We start from the raw sequence: 17,811 nt of genomic DNA on the forward strand, positions 1-17,811 counted from the left end.
AGAGCTCCTCAATCTGACTCCATCTGTTACTGAACACACATGCCTTGCCCCATAAATGGGCCCTATTTCAAAAATGGCATAAGTGGTTTCTAGAAATTAGAGAAAGTGAAAAGCATTGTCAGTTTTTCCTTTGTGCATTTTCCAGGGCAAATATCTTCCAGGTGCAGCATTTCCTTTTAATACATTTGGCAAACTTTATGCTCCTCACTAAGGGGCTAGCTCAAAGCTCAAAGACTTCAATAGACTTTGGATCAGGCCATTGGGCATCTAACCTGCATTCAGTTCAGAAACACAACACACTTTTATCAAGACTTTCTGTTAATAGGCAGGAATCAAACCCATGCTATCTAAGGGAAGTGTGGGTCAATATAATAAAAGTCAAGGGCACTAAGCTACAGTGCTCATACTTTTAAACTAGGATAATTTTAACAAGAGTACAAATCTTTTGCCTTCACTTCTGTGTGTGAATTCACCTTCGAAATTGAATTTTTCCCAGGGTGAAAAGCACTCTCTATATGAAAATCTAGTAATGGAAGCTTTTATATTTCACCAGTGGAAGCAGTGGAAGATCTTGAAAGTAATAACTTAGGAGAATCAAAAAGGTATTTGTACAATTTGTGAACCCCCTTTTATCTGCATCTACAGTAGCAGAATCCTAATAATCAGGATGAAGGAAGTTCCTAACACAGAACAGTTGTTCTTTGTCAGAAATAATCAGACTTCATTCTTATATATAGGAGGAGATCAAGGTTGGATCCAAGTCCAGCTGAGCTCAAGGGAGGTGTAGCAGTAGACTCTAAAGTTTGAGAGCCGCCAATTGGAGGCAAGACCCCAAAGGCTGAAGGCCAGTTGGGTTGCTGCCTCGCAGTTGTTGGTAGATGTTCTGTTTCTGAGGACTACTGGAAGCACCTGAGGAAGGTGAGCTGAGCTATGTGGAAAACAGCCAAGAACAAGTTAACAGCGAAGTAAGACAAAGTCATAACATGCTCTGACCCAAGGTGCAGTAAGCAGCCATGTGATGATCTTCGGGAGTAGGTTCTTGCTACCTGATGCTCTCCATTGTAGAGCATTCATTGTTTCTCCAGTATAGTCTCAGATATCTGGCAAGAAGGGGATAATGAGGCTGAGAAAGTTCAGGGCTGTGAGCCTCAGAGTTCAAGGGAAAGAGAAAAGTAAATGGGGATGAAGTCTTTTATGGGGAATAGTTGGAGTTGGCAAAAATTGATGTGTCTAGAATTTTATTACCCTCCTTACATAATGCCTCAAGCCTCCTTCTTCTTTTCCTTTTTATTTTACAAAAGTGAACTAATTATTTGATTCTTTATACTACTGTAGCACCTAAAGACTCCACAAGAGATCAGAACCTGTTATTATGCTGTGCCCTCTTCCCTCACATACAGTAAGAGAAAGTGTTGTCTACTTCTAATCTAAATACATAAGGAAGACAAAGGGAGAGAAAGGCTATTTATACTGTGAGAATTAGATGGATCTCAAATGTGCCTGGAAAACAAAGCCCTAAGTCTTATATGACCAGATGTCCATCTTAAATGCTGACTTCAATTCAAAACATACAAAAGAAACTTAAAATTGCTTGTATAGAGTGAAATAATAAGACGTGATTAGTCAGAAAGACCTCAAGAAGTGAGACAGTTTGAGCTTCAAAGGCAGTATGCATTTGGTTCTGTGGAGAGAGGCAGCGATAAGAAGCAGCTATGAAGGGAAGTTAGCAGAGCAGAGACAAACTCTCAGGCAGCATTGGCAGCAGGATGCCATCTTCCCCCCCAGAGCCGAAACTGCCTGCAAGAAATGTTGTTTCCATTTTGAACACACGACTGAATGCTAGTTTAGGAGGAGACACCATTTTCCTTGTATGCAAACTTAGCCTCATGTTATTTTGATTCCTTTTGCCCCACCTGCTGCTGTAGCTATCCCACTATGATTCGTGTTTCACCTACTGCCTACAATTTAAACATCTCAGTGAGAAAATGAGATTCCTCCTGCAAAGAAAAAGTATTTATTTTATGGGTGTGTAATTCAATCACTTATTCCTGATCAAGAAGACTGAAGATAGCAACACTGCAGGGATATGAAGTAGCATGGTTCCAACCTCCCTGGAAAGAACTATAATTCCCAAAGGCTTAGCTGGACTGAATTTGTCAAGTTAGCCCAATAACAATGTCATCCTCCACAGTTGAACATTACAAGTGCTTTGATCACCATTAAAAAAAATACTGTATGTCAATGCTTTGTCCAACTCCTGTCTGCTTAGCCTTACCTTTCAATAGCAATGGTATGGATGGGTCATCACAGCTAATGCCATAATATGCATTACCATCTTCCAGCTCATTGTTGACGGTGTTGCCATTTCCAACATTCTTTCTTTTGAAGGTAAAAAAGTTTTGCAATTTCACATTGTACCTGAAAGTGTAAAGTGGAAGTCTGAGAATGCTAGATTGTTGGATCTTTTTCTTATATGAACCCAGGCTGTATGGATGTTTTGTGACAACTAACATTAGTTTAGGAAAGACTAGACAGAGTATCACATTCAATATTGCAAGGTTAAATTTTGCCTCAGCTGAAAGTCATATTAGCAACTAACCACGAGAATAAGGGTTGCACCTACCTCAAATAGACAGACTTTTACCACCCATATCTGAAAGGAAGATGTATCCTCCATTTACTGAGAAGCTTTAACTTATAAGAGGGATTCTCCCATGCCCTAAAACTTTTTTCTGCACTTACATGGGACATTCAATTTAAAAGGTTTCTGAAATTCACTGTAAAAGTACAAGCAATTACATTTAAATGAATGCCATAAGGTTGGTTAGACACGCAATGAATATACCTCTTCATGGTAAAAAAGGTTTCGCAGTCATCTCTTTTTTTTCTACCCACCATAACAGGACCTTTATACGGTGACTATTTTTCTGATGTGCACAACAGTCCTGAACCACACCTCTTTTCCTTCCTTAAGAAAAAGCACCCTCTTTTCTCTGAACCTTTATAAGAACTTTCTGAATTAAATACCACCTTCTGTAAGGTCATTTATTTCACACTATAGAGGTGTTTTGTCTCTGTTTTGCTAGACCCGTGCAGTAGAGATCCTGCTGCTGTGAAAATTGCTAAGCAATTTATTCCTGAAAATTGAAAGAAGTGGAAAATAAGGCTGTATATTGCCTTTGTGCAATTTCCATGCAGATGCATCTTGCTGTGTCAGGTTTCGGTTAAGACTGGCTAGTGCTATGTACCAACATACAACACACCTAAACATGATTCACTGGGGGGGAGGGGGAGGGGGAGAGGGAAGGTAGAAATAATTTCAACCCACGGGCTGCCAGGGACCTAGACCACTAGGAAGACAGCTAATTAAGTCCTGCAAGAGGAAGAGTACCTGCTATGTTGACTCTTCTACGTGGCCTAAGAATACTATCATTAAGCTCTGGTTGACCCTGGCTTTGGGAGGCAGGAGCTGGGGCAGGTTGGGAACATAAAACGGATGGTTTTCAGGGGGGGAGGCAGAGAGTTACAAATAGGAAACCTAATCAGCTTCCTGTGGGAGGGAAGCCTCAAGAGTTTTCACAGAGGGTGAGAGTGAAGGATAACAGTGACTCTGCGTGGCAGGACTGGTGTGGAAGATCCTTGCTCAGGTGGCAACTTATTTCTTGTGGTCAGTCACCCGGACAAAACATGGGTGCTTGTAAAACTGACAGCGGTGCCAGGATTGGGACCTAAAACAACGGAGTTACCAATTCACAGGGACACCCAGGGCAATGTGTGCTAAATAGCATGTGTTAGAGCAGACTTGATTAACTGAGTCTGCTACAGAATGCACTCCAGCAGCCTCAGCGCCATGTATATTCAATGTCCCTGCATTTCAAAATGGCGGCGGGGGCGCTTTAACTGAAGCTCATCGAGTGACCTTTAGTTAAAGTGCTTCCACTGCCATTTTGAAGCACAGGAAACTGAATATGCATGATGCTGCAGGTGCTTTAATTAGAGTGGCTCTCAGAGCTGCTCTAATTAAAGTGCCACCCACTCCACCCTGGAGTACGTGTATAGATGCCCACAGTCACCCTCTTGGAGTAAAACTAAGGCAGTATTAAAGTCTCCCCCAAAAGTACTCCCAAAATATAATCATTTTCTATTTACCTATAACTGCAGGCTACTTTACTCCCACACAACTAGAAAAAAATGGGTTTATGACACTTCTCTTAGCTACCTCTGAGACTTACTGCAGCTTATTAAACTACAACAAGAAAACATCCAAAGACCAGCTGATGCTTGCAGTACATATTCAGAGAGTAAACTGATCTAGTACAAAAGTGGGAGAGATAAGACAAGGCAATGAGATTCTGCGTTATCCTCAGCTGGAGATCAAAGCATGATAATAGTCAAATTACAATTAGAAGAGCAGAGAAGGGAAGATCACTTACTTCATGATAAGTATATAGAATGAATACATAATGATGAGTACAAGGCTTTCCCACCTCAAAGAGAGAAAAGAAAAAGAATTAATAGGGCTATTTAAGCTGCTATCACCTTACAATATTTTCAGTAGGGATGTAGTATAGGTAACCTGTATGAAGAGGGTTTTTTGTGCACAGACTTCCCATTGTTAATGCTAGAAGGAATATCAGCAGAACAGGAGAGGCAAAAGACCTTGGGGTTTCAATAAACACAAATATAAATATTATGAAAATTTTCATTTTGGAGCCATGCTGTAGCTAGTGAAGCCAGAGTTGCAGTCTGTCATGTTCCGCAATAGAAACAGTAGGAGAAGCTATGCTGGCAGAAGGCCTCCTCCAAACCCACATCATTCAGTTTGGGGGGGGTGTCTTATTATTTCTTTTAGGAGATGCACAGCCACATACCACATACCACAACGACTTTGTGTTAAGAAGCACTCTTCCACAGTATGATTGCAAAGAGCAGTGCAACAGGATTTCAGCTTCCCTCTCTGCGGGCGAGTAAGGCAGGAAAGGGTTCCTTGAACCCCACACACCATACTGGCAGATGCAGTCTGATGTGGCTGTTAATGTTTTCTGGTTATTCCTTTTTCTTTAGTTGTAACTATTCATCATCCAAAAGAGCCTAATCAAAGATAACAGGCAGTATTTCCTAGGAGCAAAATACAGTTCTCACTCATGGGATAGACATTAAGTCTCGCTAAATTGCAAGTCCAGTTTCTGAACAGTCTCACAGAGATTGCACCACTGAAAAATACTTAACTTACCATACTATTTTCTCATCATATATGAACTAGAAGAAAAAAGAAAATGAACAAATAAGTCAACCAGTTCTCCAATCCAATTGTAAGAAGTCAGCCACGCAGCCGGCAAAACATGCCCATAGGGCCTGATGGTATTTTGTCATCTGCAGCCTGGCACTACTGGAGCTTTCTCTTCCCCGCTCTTCCCATCCTCACCTCCTGCCAGGGCCAGATCTAGAAGGGGCACAGTACCTCAGGTGCACCCCCACTTTTACTCTTGCTCAATTCAACAGCTGCTGAGGGAGACTGGCTACCCAGCCCAATATCACACTGGACTGCAGGAAGAGGAGGTAGCTGGTAAAAGGGGAAACCAGGGGAGGGGCAGGTGGAGAGATTTAAAGGGGATATGGCAGTGATTCTCAACCCTTAGGGAGACAGGAGACACGAGGGGGGAGGGAGACCCTCTCCCAGCCCTCAGCCTGTACCTGAGAGAGCAAGTGCAGCCTCTAGTGTCACAGTTGCTCATCCAGGGACTTGCAGGCTGGGGTCCAGAGCCACCTGACCCCATGACCCCCACCCAGTCCTCTGGAGCAGGCCAAAAAAGAGGGGAAGGAGGTAGGCTGAAAAGCAGTTTCATGTATGCACATTCAGTCACCTGCCCACAGCAGAGCGCGCTGCTTAGAGCAGGCAGCACAGGAGCTGCCGGAGGCTGGAAGAAGGTATGTGACCCACTTGCTCCTCCCCAGGTACCCCTGGCTGCTGGCTGCCCTGAGCAGCACACATTGCTTCATGCAGGCTTTTCAGCCCAGCTTGTCCCCCTGCTTCTCACATGCTCCCACCACAGTGGGGTCAGGTGGCTCAGGACCCTTAAGTGAGAGTCCCCAGAGGAACAGCTATGGCAGTAGAGGTTGTACTTGCTCCCCCAGGCACAGGCTGAGGACTGGGAAGAGATTCCCTCATTCCTCCCCCCTCCCTGAGCTCCATTTGTGCTCTGTTGTCCCTTGCTGCCCCTCGGTGCCCCTCATGTGCTATGTGTGTGCAGTCCAGCACCTTGCCCTGCTGACTGGGTGTCTCTGGGCTGGAGTTCAGAGGAAGAAACTCCAAGCCCCTCAGCTGGAGTTTAGGGGGAGATTGTCTTAGGGGGAAATAAGGCCAGATATTGGCCCATGGGTTCCCAGTCCTGAATACTGACCTGGACCCATGTCCAGATGCCACACTGGGAGCAAAAGTGCACATGCCCAGATACAGCAGGAGGGAACAGTTTGAAGGGGTGATTGCTATACTTATATACATTTTATATTATATTACATATGACTGCTATACTTATATACATTGTATATAATATTATAATATTAGTAATGCATTTAGTTAATTAATGTCATGTTACTTAATAATGTAACATTTATACTATGCAAACGATATATTTATTTTTTAAATGGGGTGCCAATAAATTCTGAATTTTTCCAGAGGGGTCTGAAAAGGTTGAGAACCACTGGGATAGGGTAACAGTGGGGAAACCTGGAGGTTCCCAGGATTCAGCTCCTGGGGGGAAGTCCCATCTCCTCTCCCCCCATCCTTCCCTTCCAGGTGGGAAGTGTGGCTGGTGCCATAGAAAGCAAACTGTGGGTATCAAAGCCAGCAGGTAATCAGGTAGGCAGTGTAGAGCCCTAAGTTGGGCTCCAGGGGTCCAGGAAGGGTGCTACACCTGAGGAAATATCCATCCCTGTCCCCCTTCCCCTCTATGTGGCCAGTGCCCCTGTTGCAATAATGGAGCAAACTGCCCTCTCTGAAGCCAGAGAATGGGTCAACCAACACATAGTCCTGAGTCACGATCTTCAGAGTGTGACTTCCATGTGCATAGGCAGCTGGGCTCCGCACCCCAATTCCCTGCAGCTGCACAAAGAAGAGCAGCAGTGAAAGCCTCACTTCCATTTAAGGACAGCACTTTAAGGTGTCCCAAAGCCATGTCTGTCTGCAGCCCTCTTGCAATGTTTGTTACAGTCCCATACCTTATGGATCTTACTCAGTCATGTCATTATCTTTGTCAGAGGCTGCTATTAATATTATTCAGCTAAATAGGGTAAACGTATGTATGAGAGAGAGACATGCACATGCATTCGGTATATATGATTGACAGAGAGTAAGAACACGTCCTTTGGAAATGGCTGGCATTCTGATAACAGTACGGACCGTCTTCAATTTCCAAGAACCAAAGCCATGGAGTTTCTCCATAAGCTACTCTAGAATTGAAGTTTTCAAAAAATGCCGCCCCTTTAGCTGGTTGCTCTGAGTGTGCAGGACAAACCCATGTGCAGGAGCAAACAGTCATTCTTCATCCCCAACATGGAGATGCAGATTAGAAATCCATCCACCAAGAAAAATTGCTTGGATTAGGGTGGAATGCTGCCACAGACAGAGAAGTGCAGTCTGCAAGGTGTATCAATGGACTGTCTTGCAAAACTTTATGGGCTATAGGCTATGCCAGCCTTTTGCCTGGGGCTCTATGAGGTTTTTTATTTGTGCCAGACTGGAAAACCCTTACTCACCCTGATAACTCCTCACTTCTGCCCCACTCCTGGGACAGCTTACGTAAATAACCACTTACCAATGTAAAGACAAGGCTCACAGTCTGGCCCTCTGTAATTAAACATATTCATGATTAAAAGGATAACTCACAGCAATAAGTATGATCACAGACAGCGTGTAGTAGACAGAATCCCTGAACACAGCCCACCAGGTGAGAAGAACCACCTGAAAAACAAGCACAAAGTTAGGCCACAAAATAATTGCTATTCCAATATTTTAAAGGTAAAGTAAGTGTTTGATTTTCAGTTATATTCATATGAGTAGTCCTTCTGAAGTCAACTGCAATACTTGTTCAGCTAAAATTAGATACTTAAATGTTAGCAAGATTGGACCTTAACATGCATCTATAATTACCACCATTGCCAAAAATCCTATAAAGCTCATCACTAATTAAACCTATTTATTACTAATTTTTTTTTAATTTGTCATGGTTTCAGTTGTAAAGTATAACTTGATGCTGTTCTGCTAATCAGTGATTCCAACTTAATTTTGTTTTAAATCAGATATATCCAGAAATAAAATCCCCTCCCCAATATTGAGAAACCAATTCTTGAAAAGACTTCTACTTCAGAGCACAAACTGATCAGTAGAGAGGTTAGGAAGGAAATATCCTCCCAGTATGCACACTGGAATTGGCAATAGAACATGGGACTGGAACGTGGGAAGTAATTGCCTTTCTCTGGGTATCAGTTATCAGCGATTTGGGGAAGCTAAGGCTGCAGCTGGACCTCTGGCAACATTAGCCATTTCCAAATGCAAAGTAAACTACTCACGTGTCCTGCGAATATCCCACAGACACCAATAATGCAGAGGATGTTGAAAACTGCAGAACCGACAATTGTCCCAACTCCTACATCACCATGAGTGATAAATACACCTGTAGAAAAAGCAACTGAATGAATTATTAAATCCTACTCTATAGTTATAGGTTATGACTATTTATTTGAAACAGTGAAGAATAAATTATTAATTGAAGTATAATCAAAACAAGACTCTTAATGAATGGATACATTTCAATTGCACCTTCTGCAGTTTCAAGGCAGGTAACAGTTCCATGCTTAGCTTGAACAATTTCATATATTTTTTTTTCACTGGAAGCAGAGAACTGCTTCCTCTTGTCAGCTACTTCAAGAGGAAATGCTGTCTTTCACAGTTCTGCTGGCAGTGGTGAGTAATACTTCATTAGAACAGATGGAAAAACATATCGTGTCACATGAAAACTGTGAAATACAGCTGATTTCAAATGTTATAAGAAAACACAAGAACTTTCCATCCAGCCTATTAACGCCAAGATCTTTTTCTTCAGTACTGCTGCCTAGCCAGTTATTCCCATTTTCCTGTATTTGATTCAAATGTTCAAGGGTCACACTTTACAGTTGTCTCTATTGAAATCTGTCATGTTGATTTAAAACCATTTTTCCAATTTAACAAAATCACTTTAAATTCTAATCCCGTCCTCCAAAGTGCTTTCAACCCCTTTGAGCCCAGTGGCCTTGGCAAGTTTTCTGCATGTAACCTCTATTCCATTAACCAAACTTTTAGGGAAAGTATTGAATAGCGCTGAGCCCTGTAAGGCCCCTTTCTTTAAACACCCTCCCAGTTTTATAGTGATGACTGTGAGAGTATTTTTCTCTCCATCTAGATCATTTCATTTAGAAGATGACTTCATCTAGATCATATATTTTCCATGTTTGTTTATAAGAATGTCATGTAGAATAGTGTCAAAAACCTCACTGAAGTCAAGCTAAATTATACCTACATTTTCCCCCATATCCCCTTTGTTAGTTAGAGGGCATACAGTTTCTTTATAGAGTTAGGCAGGTTATAGGTTTGAGCTTTGCTTCAGATGTAAGAGTGCACCTGGTCTTTTGGCCCAGGGACTTAACAGACAAGGCCAATCAAGGAAGGAAATTAGAGTTGTTTAACACAATTTGTTCTTGATAAATCCATACGAGCTGTTTTTCTTCACCTTATCCCATCGGTACATATAAATTAATACGCCATTAATTTCTCCCAGAATATTTTTGGGAAAAGAATTTAGCCTGACTGATCTGTAATTTTTTGGGTCCTCCCCCCACCCTCACCTTTTAAGTTAAGTACTATGTTTGCCCTCCTTCCCGCTTCTGGGACCTCCACAGATTCTCAAAGATAATTGCTAATGGCTTAGAGATTACATCAGCAAACAGCCTTTGAAGGTGGTTAGTCCCTTAAGCACCTCATATGGATTTCCTCAGGCCCTGATGAATTGAACACATTTATATTACCTACATATTCTTTAACCTGTTTATTTGATTTTCTGACAAGTAGCTCTGTCCTTGCTAAAATGATCTGTTTAACAGCTAACCTTTTTTGTGAAGGCTGAAGTGAAGAAAGTATGCATGCTGAGGTACTCTGCATCACCTGTTACTTGGTCTGCTTTCCTGTTAAGTTATAGATGTATACTTTCCTGTACTTTCCTCTTACTTCTAATGCAGGGGTGTCAAAATCATTTGGCCCTGCTGGCCTGATAAGGGTTACTGGTTCAGTCTATAGGCCAGACTGGGACAAACCTCCTGTGCAGTGCCTGCAGTGCTTAGTTCAACCTGCACACATCAGGCACTAGTCCTGGGGTCACTGGGCACATGGCATGTGGGGCTGGCACAGCATGTGCTACGTCTGCAGCACACAGGCTGGATCTGGCACTGTACAGGTATCACAGGGGTCAGTCCAGGATGCTGCATGCAGTCTGTGCCCCAGACCCTCTGTGCTGCATGCAGCACTGGATCCAGCCCCCTACGATGACTCAGTGTGCCACATGCATGGAAACTGGCCAGCTGCGTGTGCTGCATGGAGCTAGACTGCACTGCACTGGCACAGCCCAATCTGGACCAGCATGCAGGACTAGTTCAGTAGAGCACTGTGTACAGCATGCTCCCCAGACTGTTTGCTTGTGCCATGTGTAGGGCACAAGGTCAGAGATGGTGCAGGGGTTCAGTCCAGTGATCTGGCCCACGGGCCATATGTTTGACACCCTTGTTCTAATGCATTTACAAAATCTTTTCTTCTTTTCTTTTTTTGGCCTGTTCTAGTTATAACTAATTTTGCCTCCTAGACTCTGATTTTATCCCTTATGCTATTTCTATATACTCATTCTTAGTCATATACTCTTGTTTCTACTTTTGGAATGATTCCTTTTGATTCTCAGGTCCTTAAAGAGTACCGGAAGGACCTATAATAGTTTTTAACTATGCTTCCTACATTTCTCTGAACCAGGATCATTTGTCATTGCATTTAACTATCCCCAAAAGATGCTGCAAGGACTAGAAAGTAAAAGGACCCTGACATCATGAAAATGAGGTCATGCAACTACTTAAAATAGTGCAAAAAACCAAGGAAACCACTATCCTTAGATCAGACGCTATAGGATAGACAGATGTTATGGCTTATATTAGCCTTATTTATGCACCAGTATATTGTCCTTGCAGTAGACCAAACTACTGTCTTTGAAGTCCATGCAGCTACACAGCTGTAACTGGAAGGGAAATTTGTCCACGGTAGATAATGTACAGCATTAAAATCTTCACTTTCATTGTCCATCTACATTGAGAGGAATCAGCTATAACTTCTTAAACCCTGAACAAGGGTACAGTGAAACCACTACCCTTGCTGGAGGGCAGATTTTGAGTACTGGAATGCACAATGTAAAACCAGTAGAATATAAATACATAATCATAGGAAAGTAAGGCTGGAAGGGACTTCACAAGCTCATGTAGTTAAGCCTCCTCCTCAAAGCAGGATTGTCCCTGACTAAACCATCCCAGCCAAGTGTCTGTCCAAGCTGCTCTTGAAAATTTTCCATATGAAACCTATTATCGCTTGCTGTAAACATAGTGATGAACTGTGTCACTTATTAAGTCCCACTGCATAATCTGTTCCCAACCTTTTAGTGGCCAGTGAAAGACACAGACATATTAGGCATACTAGTTATAGGTTCTTACCAATAACAGAGGCAAACAATTCTGGGGTTGAGCTTCCTGCAGCCATGAAAGTGGCTCCAGCAACATCTTCACTCAAATGTAGTTTCTGGAACAAAAGTGTTTATTAATTCAGTCTTACTAGTCATTTTTATACATCATAGTTCTATAGTTAAAGAGGCAGAATCTTCTTGCTTTTTGGTCACATAACTAACTCTTAGAAAATGAGCTGCTGCTATGTTGTAGCTAAAACCAACATATAATTGTAACAAACATACTTTGGGCAAATAAAGAGTCATCCCATAACCCAGTGGGGCATCAGTTGAAGAATATAACCAATATTACTAATGGAATATTTCCATTTACCAAGATGTGGATTCTAGAATTTGGCAGACTCAAGCAAGATGTCATATTTGGAACTCTAAAACAACAGTTCAGGAAACCATGATGCCAATGCTACTGTGCAGTAGCAATAAGCTACTGCACAGTAGCTCATTGTTACTGTGCAGTAGAGTTGGAAACAACCTATACACCACTAGGACTTTGCAGTAATGGCAGTTCCTGTGCAGTTATTTAGTACTTGCTAAAACAACACTTTTGGCAGAAGAGTAAACCGCTAACAAGAATTCAGAGTGGTTGGCAAAGCAAGTATTAAATGATAGGGGTGTGCAAAACAGACCCTATTCAATTTGGATTCAGGTCCAATCGGGGACAGTGATTTGATTCATTGATTTGGATCACTGTCCTGGACTCGATTCGGCTGAATCCAAATCTGAAGATTCGATGCTGATTCAGAGAATCAGCAATTCAGCCATAGACACAGCTTTAAATGTTTTCTCTACATACCTTGAGGTACCAGGCATGGCTTGTGAATGCTGTGATGCTGGGGCAGATAGAGAGCTCCACAGGAGCACAGGGGGCGCCCCCCGCATGCTCGGTGTTGAACCTGGAAGTGGACCGGAAGTACTTCCAGGTCTGCCAGGGAATGCACCAGGGCCTCCCCCCCCCACACCCCCTTGGCTCGGAGATCGGCCACAGGGGGACCCCGGGTGCACCCCCAGACCCAGGAGGCACCAACTGCCAAGCCAGGGGGGTGTGGGGGGCCTCCCAGTGCGCTCTCCAGCATGCCCAGAAGTGGATCAGAAGTGCTTCTGGTCCACTTCTGGGTCTGCTGTTGAGTGTGCTGGGGAGCCCCCCACACTTCTGTGGGACACTCCATGAACCCCAGCAGTGCAGCATTCATGAACCACCTGGTACCTAGAGGTATGTAGAAAAAACATTTAAAGCTGTGTCTATGTCTGAATTGCCGAATCTTTCCGAATAATTCGGAGGGTTCCGACTACATTCGGGGTTCTCTGATTTGATTTGGATTCAGAGATTCAGCCACTGAATTGGGCCAAATCTCCACCAAATCAAATCAGTGACTGAAGCTTCGCACAACCTTACTAAATGACTGCAGTAACAACTGTGCAGTTGGGAGCACATTTAGACATACCCAGTAAGCTTCTAAAATCTGTCAATAAAATAGTGAGAGGAAAATATAACTTATGTGGATTGGTCCTGTAAAAAGTAGACCCAGTTCTGATTTCACTTTCTAGAGTGAGAATCATGTGTGAAATCAGGTCAGTTTCAGAGAGAGGACTGTGTCCTGTAGACAGATTTATTTTCATTATACTGTTTCCTGAGTGCTAATTTAAAAGTAGTTGCCTTACAACTTTCAAACCATTTCCTCAGATGGTATGAACACAGACTGCTTCATGGGTGGGCAATGTCTGTTTAGACCAGCTGAAGATATTTCTCATGAACTATTAAGATCTCATGGATGAAATTTTGTTTTTCTTTACAGGGGTCCATAGCCTCACCATTTCATGCCATTTGCAAGGATGGAAAAATAAGCAGTGGCAAAAGGAGCAGTTCAGGAAGACAGAATGCCTCATGGGTATTTGGCTCCTTCCTGACCTGGCAGTTTGTACTTCATGAAGAATGTCTAGAAAGCTAACCTCTGGCTCTAAGGTGATCAATCATCATTAATATGGGTGAGACAGTTAAAACATGAATGTGCCAACCACTCTAGATTCTTGCTAGCTGCTTACTCTTCTGGCAAAAGGGAGTAGATTTAAGGAAGAATCAAAAGCAATATTCATGGCATACTTTTTATACCATATAGCAGAGATGGATCCAGGGGGATACATTTGTGCACTTGCACTCCACTTTGATATCTTCTCCACCCAACATTTTAAACCAAGTGCCTGACAGTGGCAGCAGCATTTCTAGTCAGGCAGTAGCAAGGGAGTCAGTTGACTTGATGGCTCATTATACTCCACTGGATTCCTACTACACTTTTAATTCCACAGGTATTAAGGACCCTCTCTATTTGTAATGGTCTTAATGTTCCCCTAATTAAGCTATTTTTTCTTCTGCAATTCTGCTCTTAGCTGTCCTGATAATGTACCTCCCATTTCACAACCCTGGAGTCTGCTTTTAACTCTAGCTAAAAACGTTAACTCAGTGAAGCATCCGAGGCATTGTCAAGATGCTCAAGCAAGCTAGATTTTGTTTTATGAATCTGAAAAATTCTAATGTCTACAGAAGTAGTGGAACAACATGTTTTAATTATTTTTTGCCTAGCGTGTTGTGTTTTTTATACATAATATATGATATAGCAGATTTATATTAGCTTTTGCTACAATATTAAACTGAATAATATAGCCATAGGCCACTAGCTTATTAGTAAAGCTTCTAGTTTCTGTTTAACCTGATAAAAGTATGCATTGTATATATGTGACGATGCATCTCACCACCTGCACCACCTTTTTCAAAACCCTAGATTCACCCATGCCGTATAGCAAGACCACACTGAGGACAGCACATCTGAAAACTGAAAAAAGACTGTTACTGAATACTTCACTAGTGTTATCTGCTTTAATCTATTCTTTCATCTATTATTTTGCTGATAACATCAGAAAGAGTTACCTCTACTCAGCTGAAATTATGTCTAACTATCCAGAGGGGTGGAGGAAAAGATGCCTTATTAGCTAGGAGAGCTAGCCAGAAGTTTTCTGATATGAAATGTTGTCAAAGCAAAAAAAGAATAAAGAGATTTTTATATTACAATCAGCTCCACAGCTGGTTGGAAAGCTCTTGCCAAAATAAAAACTTAGATCAAAATTTAATTTTTTTCCCTGTCCTGGAAACTCCATTAACTAATAAATACATTTCTAAAGTGCTGTGAGCAATTATAGTGCTACATTATGTTTTCTAATAATGACAATAATGCATTATTTTCTCTAATTAAAATGTCACAGATCTAGCTCATGTGGGCCCTGTACGTAAAATAACCGACTTCATTAGTCTTATGTCTATTTTTTTCCTTTCCAGTAATTTACCCCTGCAGATATTCTGCACTGACTTCTGAGGTATTACAACTTTCATATTCCATACCAGGATGAAAATTTTAAACAAAAACAGAGGAGGGCTGTAGAACACCTCATACTGTACATGGTCACACAGTACACACTTGGCATCTAGCATACCCAGACTGAAGCAGAGCAGGGACTCAAACTAGCTCTCTCTAATCCTAGGGAAAGTCTTGACCATCAGGCTATTAGTTATTCTTTCGCTTTTTCCTTCCCTCTGCTTCTGGCCAGAAATCTACCTCATTCCCCCAAGACCTGAAACAACTAACCAACTAAAGCTTTGACAAAATGGTGTGAACTCAGAAACCACCCCCAAAAACAAAAACACACAACCTCCCAAAACTAGACAAAATAGGCACGTTCCAATGCAAGTACATTCTGTTGAAAAATTCCCAATCAGATCTAATACTGAACATGTTCAAAAAGGGGCTCTCATGGTTAAAGTTCTAGCTTAGTGCTCTTCCATACTATCAGGTTCTTAAGGCCAGAAAGACTTCCCAATTACACCCCTTCTTTTAGCCAAATAGTCATGTCAGTAGCAAAACTCACATACATCCCACAATCAATGCAGATCTTTCCATCTTTTCTTTTTTTTAATGGGTGTTAGAACCAAAGCAGAGTAATAAATGCAATTAGGCTTATAGCATTCCTTAAACCAGTGGTTCTCAACCTTTTTTTGTACCAGGATACATTTGTAAACATCAATGGCTAGTCCTGACCCAGTGCCCCCTGACCCCCAGTCCCCAGATCCCCAGTGTGTGGGGCAGGGAGTGGGTGTGTGGGTCACAGGGGACCCTGAGCAGCCCCTCACAGGCTGGAACTCCACCAGCCTGCATGGGAAAAGCCACCGTTTCCCATGTTTTTCTCCTTTAAAGGAGAATCCATTTTTAAACTGTGTTGATTTATTTTTAATGTTTGTTCACGACCCTTTCATATATGCCTGTGACCCACTTTTGGGTTGTGACCCACAGGTTGAGAAACACTGCCCTAAACCATCCCACCACCATGTTTCAGACCTTTGAGAGAAGCATTCAGTGGCCATACCCATTCAATCTTTTGCTTGCTTGTCTTGTCTTATCTTATCAACAATGCCAGTCAGTAGGTGTTGTGATGTGGTCTCTAGCTACTCAGAAATGGACTGAGATGACCGAATTCTGAAGAAGTCCAAACAGCTATTGGATGATACATAATATCCATCTTAACCTACAAAATGAGTAAATTTTAGAAAAGAAACAAATTTCACATACCTCACAAATTTTTTCTAATGATGGAACAAAGAAGTCATCACATACTATAGCCAAAGCATAGAACATATAAAGTGCCTGTGAGAAAAGAAGAAAGAAAGAAAATATTTCTTATTCACTTCCTCTATGTAGAACAGGAATAAAAATGATTATATAATGTTTATTAAAAATGTAGAAACAAACAAAAAAGAATCCATTACTCTATTTTCTACCCACTATGAAAAAAATCCTGTTGATTATCATATGCTATAAAAGTAATATGTTCTCTTAACAGTAGAGTTAACAATGGAATAATTGGAAAGTTACGGGACACTGAAGATACAGTAATTTGGTGGAATGGGATGCCACGGTAGAGCATAAACATATTGTTATAAAAGACAATGCTTTGGAAAGAACAATGGTCATTGTTTATGTTTTCAATTAATTACATAGGTATGTAATTAAGGCGAAGATAATGTCAGACTTCATGCTGGCCAACGTATAATCATATTCCTGAATAAATGGTATGTGACCTTGGCAAAGATCTTAGGGACTTTAATTATTAATACATGTTGTTCTGATCATACTCTATGTGGCATGCCTTCACAGGATTTTCAATCCTGAAGTCTTCACTCAACCAAACTCTCATTTATTTTACTTTCCCAGAGCTGGGATTACAAGTCTGGGCTTCAAAGGCCATTAAAATAAGTCTCTTGTTCCAGGCAGTAAAATGTAAATCCCAGGATCATGTGTCTCAGATTTCACCTATATACCCTTGGGTTTTAAGCATCTTATTACTGCACAAATGTACAAGGGAACAGTCATACTCTCTTGTGCACATGACAACCAGAATGCCCAAACCTGTGCATACAGGGTACAATTCTGGTTGCAGTCAAATCAACAGTAAACATAAAACAGGGCCAGGATTTCTCTTCACATTAGGATCATAGGAAAATAGGCCTGGAAGGGACCTCACAAAGCCATCTAATCCAGCCCCTTGCTCAAGGCAGAATCATCCTGGATTAAACCATCCCTGTTTGTCCAATCTGCTCTTGAAAATTTCCAGGGGTGGAGATTCCACGTCTTCTCTAAGTAGCCTGTTCCAATGCTTGACAACTCTTACAGTCAGAAAGTTCTTCCTAATTTCCAACCTAAACTTCCTCTGCTGTATCTTGAGGTCATTGCTCCTAGTCCTGTCCCCTATGACCACAGAGAAATGCCCATCTCCACATCCTCTCTGTAATCACCCTCCAGGTATTTGAAGACTGTTATCAAATCCCTTCCTGAGTCTTCTCTTCTTCAGACTAAATAACCCTAACTCCTTCAGCTTTTCCTCATGAGTCATGCTTCCTAGGCTTCTAATCACTTTTGCTGCTCTCTGTTGGACCTCTTTCCAATCTGTCCACATCTTTCTTGAAGTGTGG

The 17,811-nt window shown here is 41.8% G+C and overlaps 1 protein-coding gene across 2 annotated transcripts in view; it reads right to left on the bottom strand.

Annotated features, from left to right (window-relative positions):
- Window positions 1-17,811, bottom strand: part of SLC24A4 (solute carrier family 24 member 4) — a 231,040-nt gene that overhangs the window by 53,012 nt on the left and 160,217 nt on the right. Inside the window, exons 3-9 of one of the 2 annotated variants that reach the window (XM_019518645.1) lie at window positions 16,412-16,486; window positions 11,773-11,857; window positions 8,569-8,672; window positions 7,886-7,960; window positions 5,234-5,259; window positions 4,434-4,487; window positions 2,333-2,418 (exon numbers count right to left, since the gene is read on the bottom strand). In XM_019518645.1, the coding sequence (XP_019374190.1) occupies window positions 2,333-2,418; window positions 4,434-4,487; window positions 5,234-5,259; window positions 7,886-7,960; window positions 8,569-8,672; window positions 11,773-11,857; window positions 16,412-16,486 (505 nt within the window). Of the gene's footprint in view, window positions 1-2,275; window positions 2,419-4,433; window positions 4,488-5,233; window positions 5,260-7,885; window positions 7,961-8,568; window positions 8,673-11,772; window positions 11,858-16,411; window positions 16,487-17,811 lie in introns of both variants that reach the window. The other variant, XM_019518644.1, reaches the window with a different exon arrangement.

Source organism: Gavialis gangeticus, unplaced genomic scaffold, assembly GCF_001723915.1.
Source record: "Gavialis gangeticus isolate Ggan-Ray unplaced genomic scaffold, GavGan_comp1, whole genome shotgun sequence".
Classification (NCBI taxonomy): Eukaryota; Metazoa; Chordata; order Crocodylia; family Gavialidae; genus Gavialis; species Gavialis gangeticus.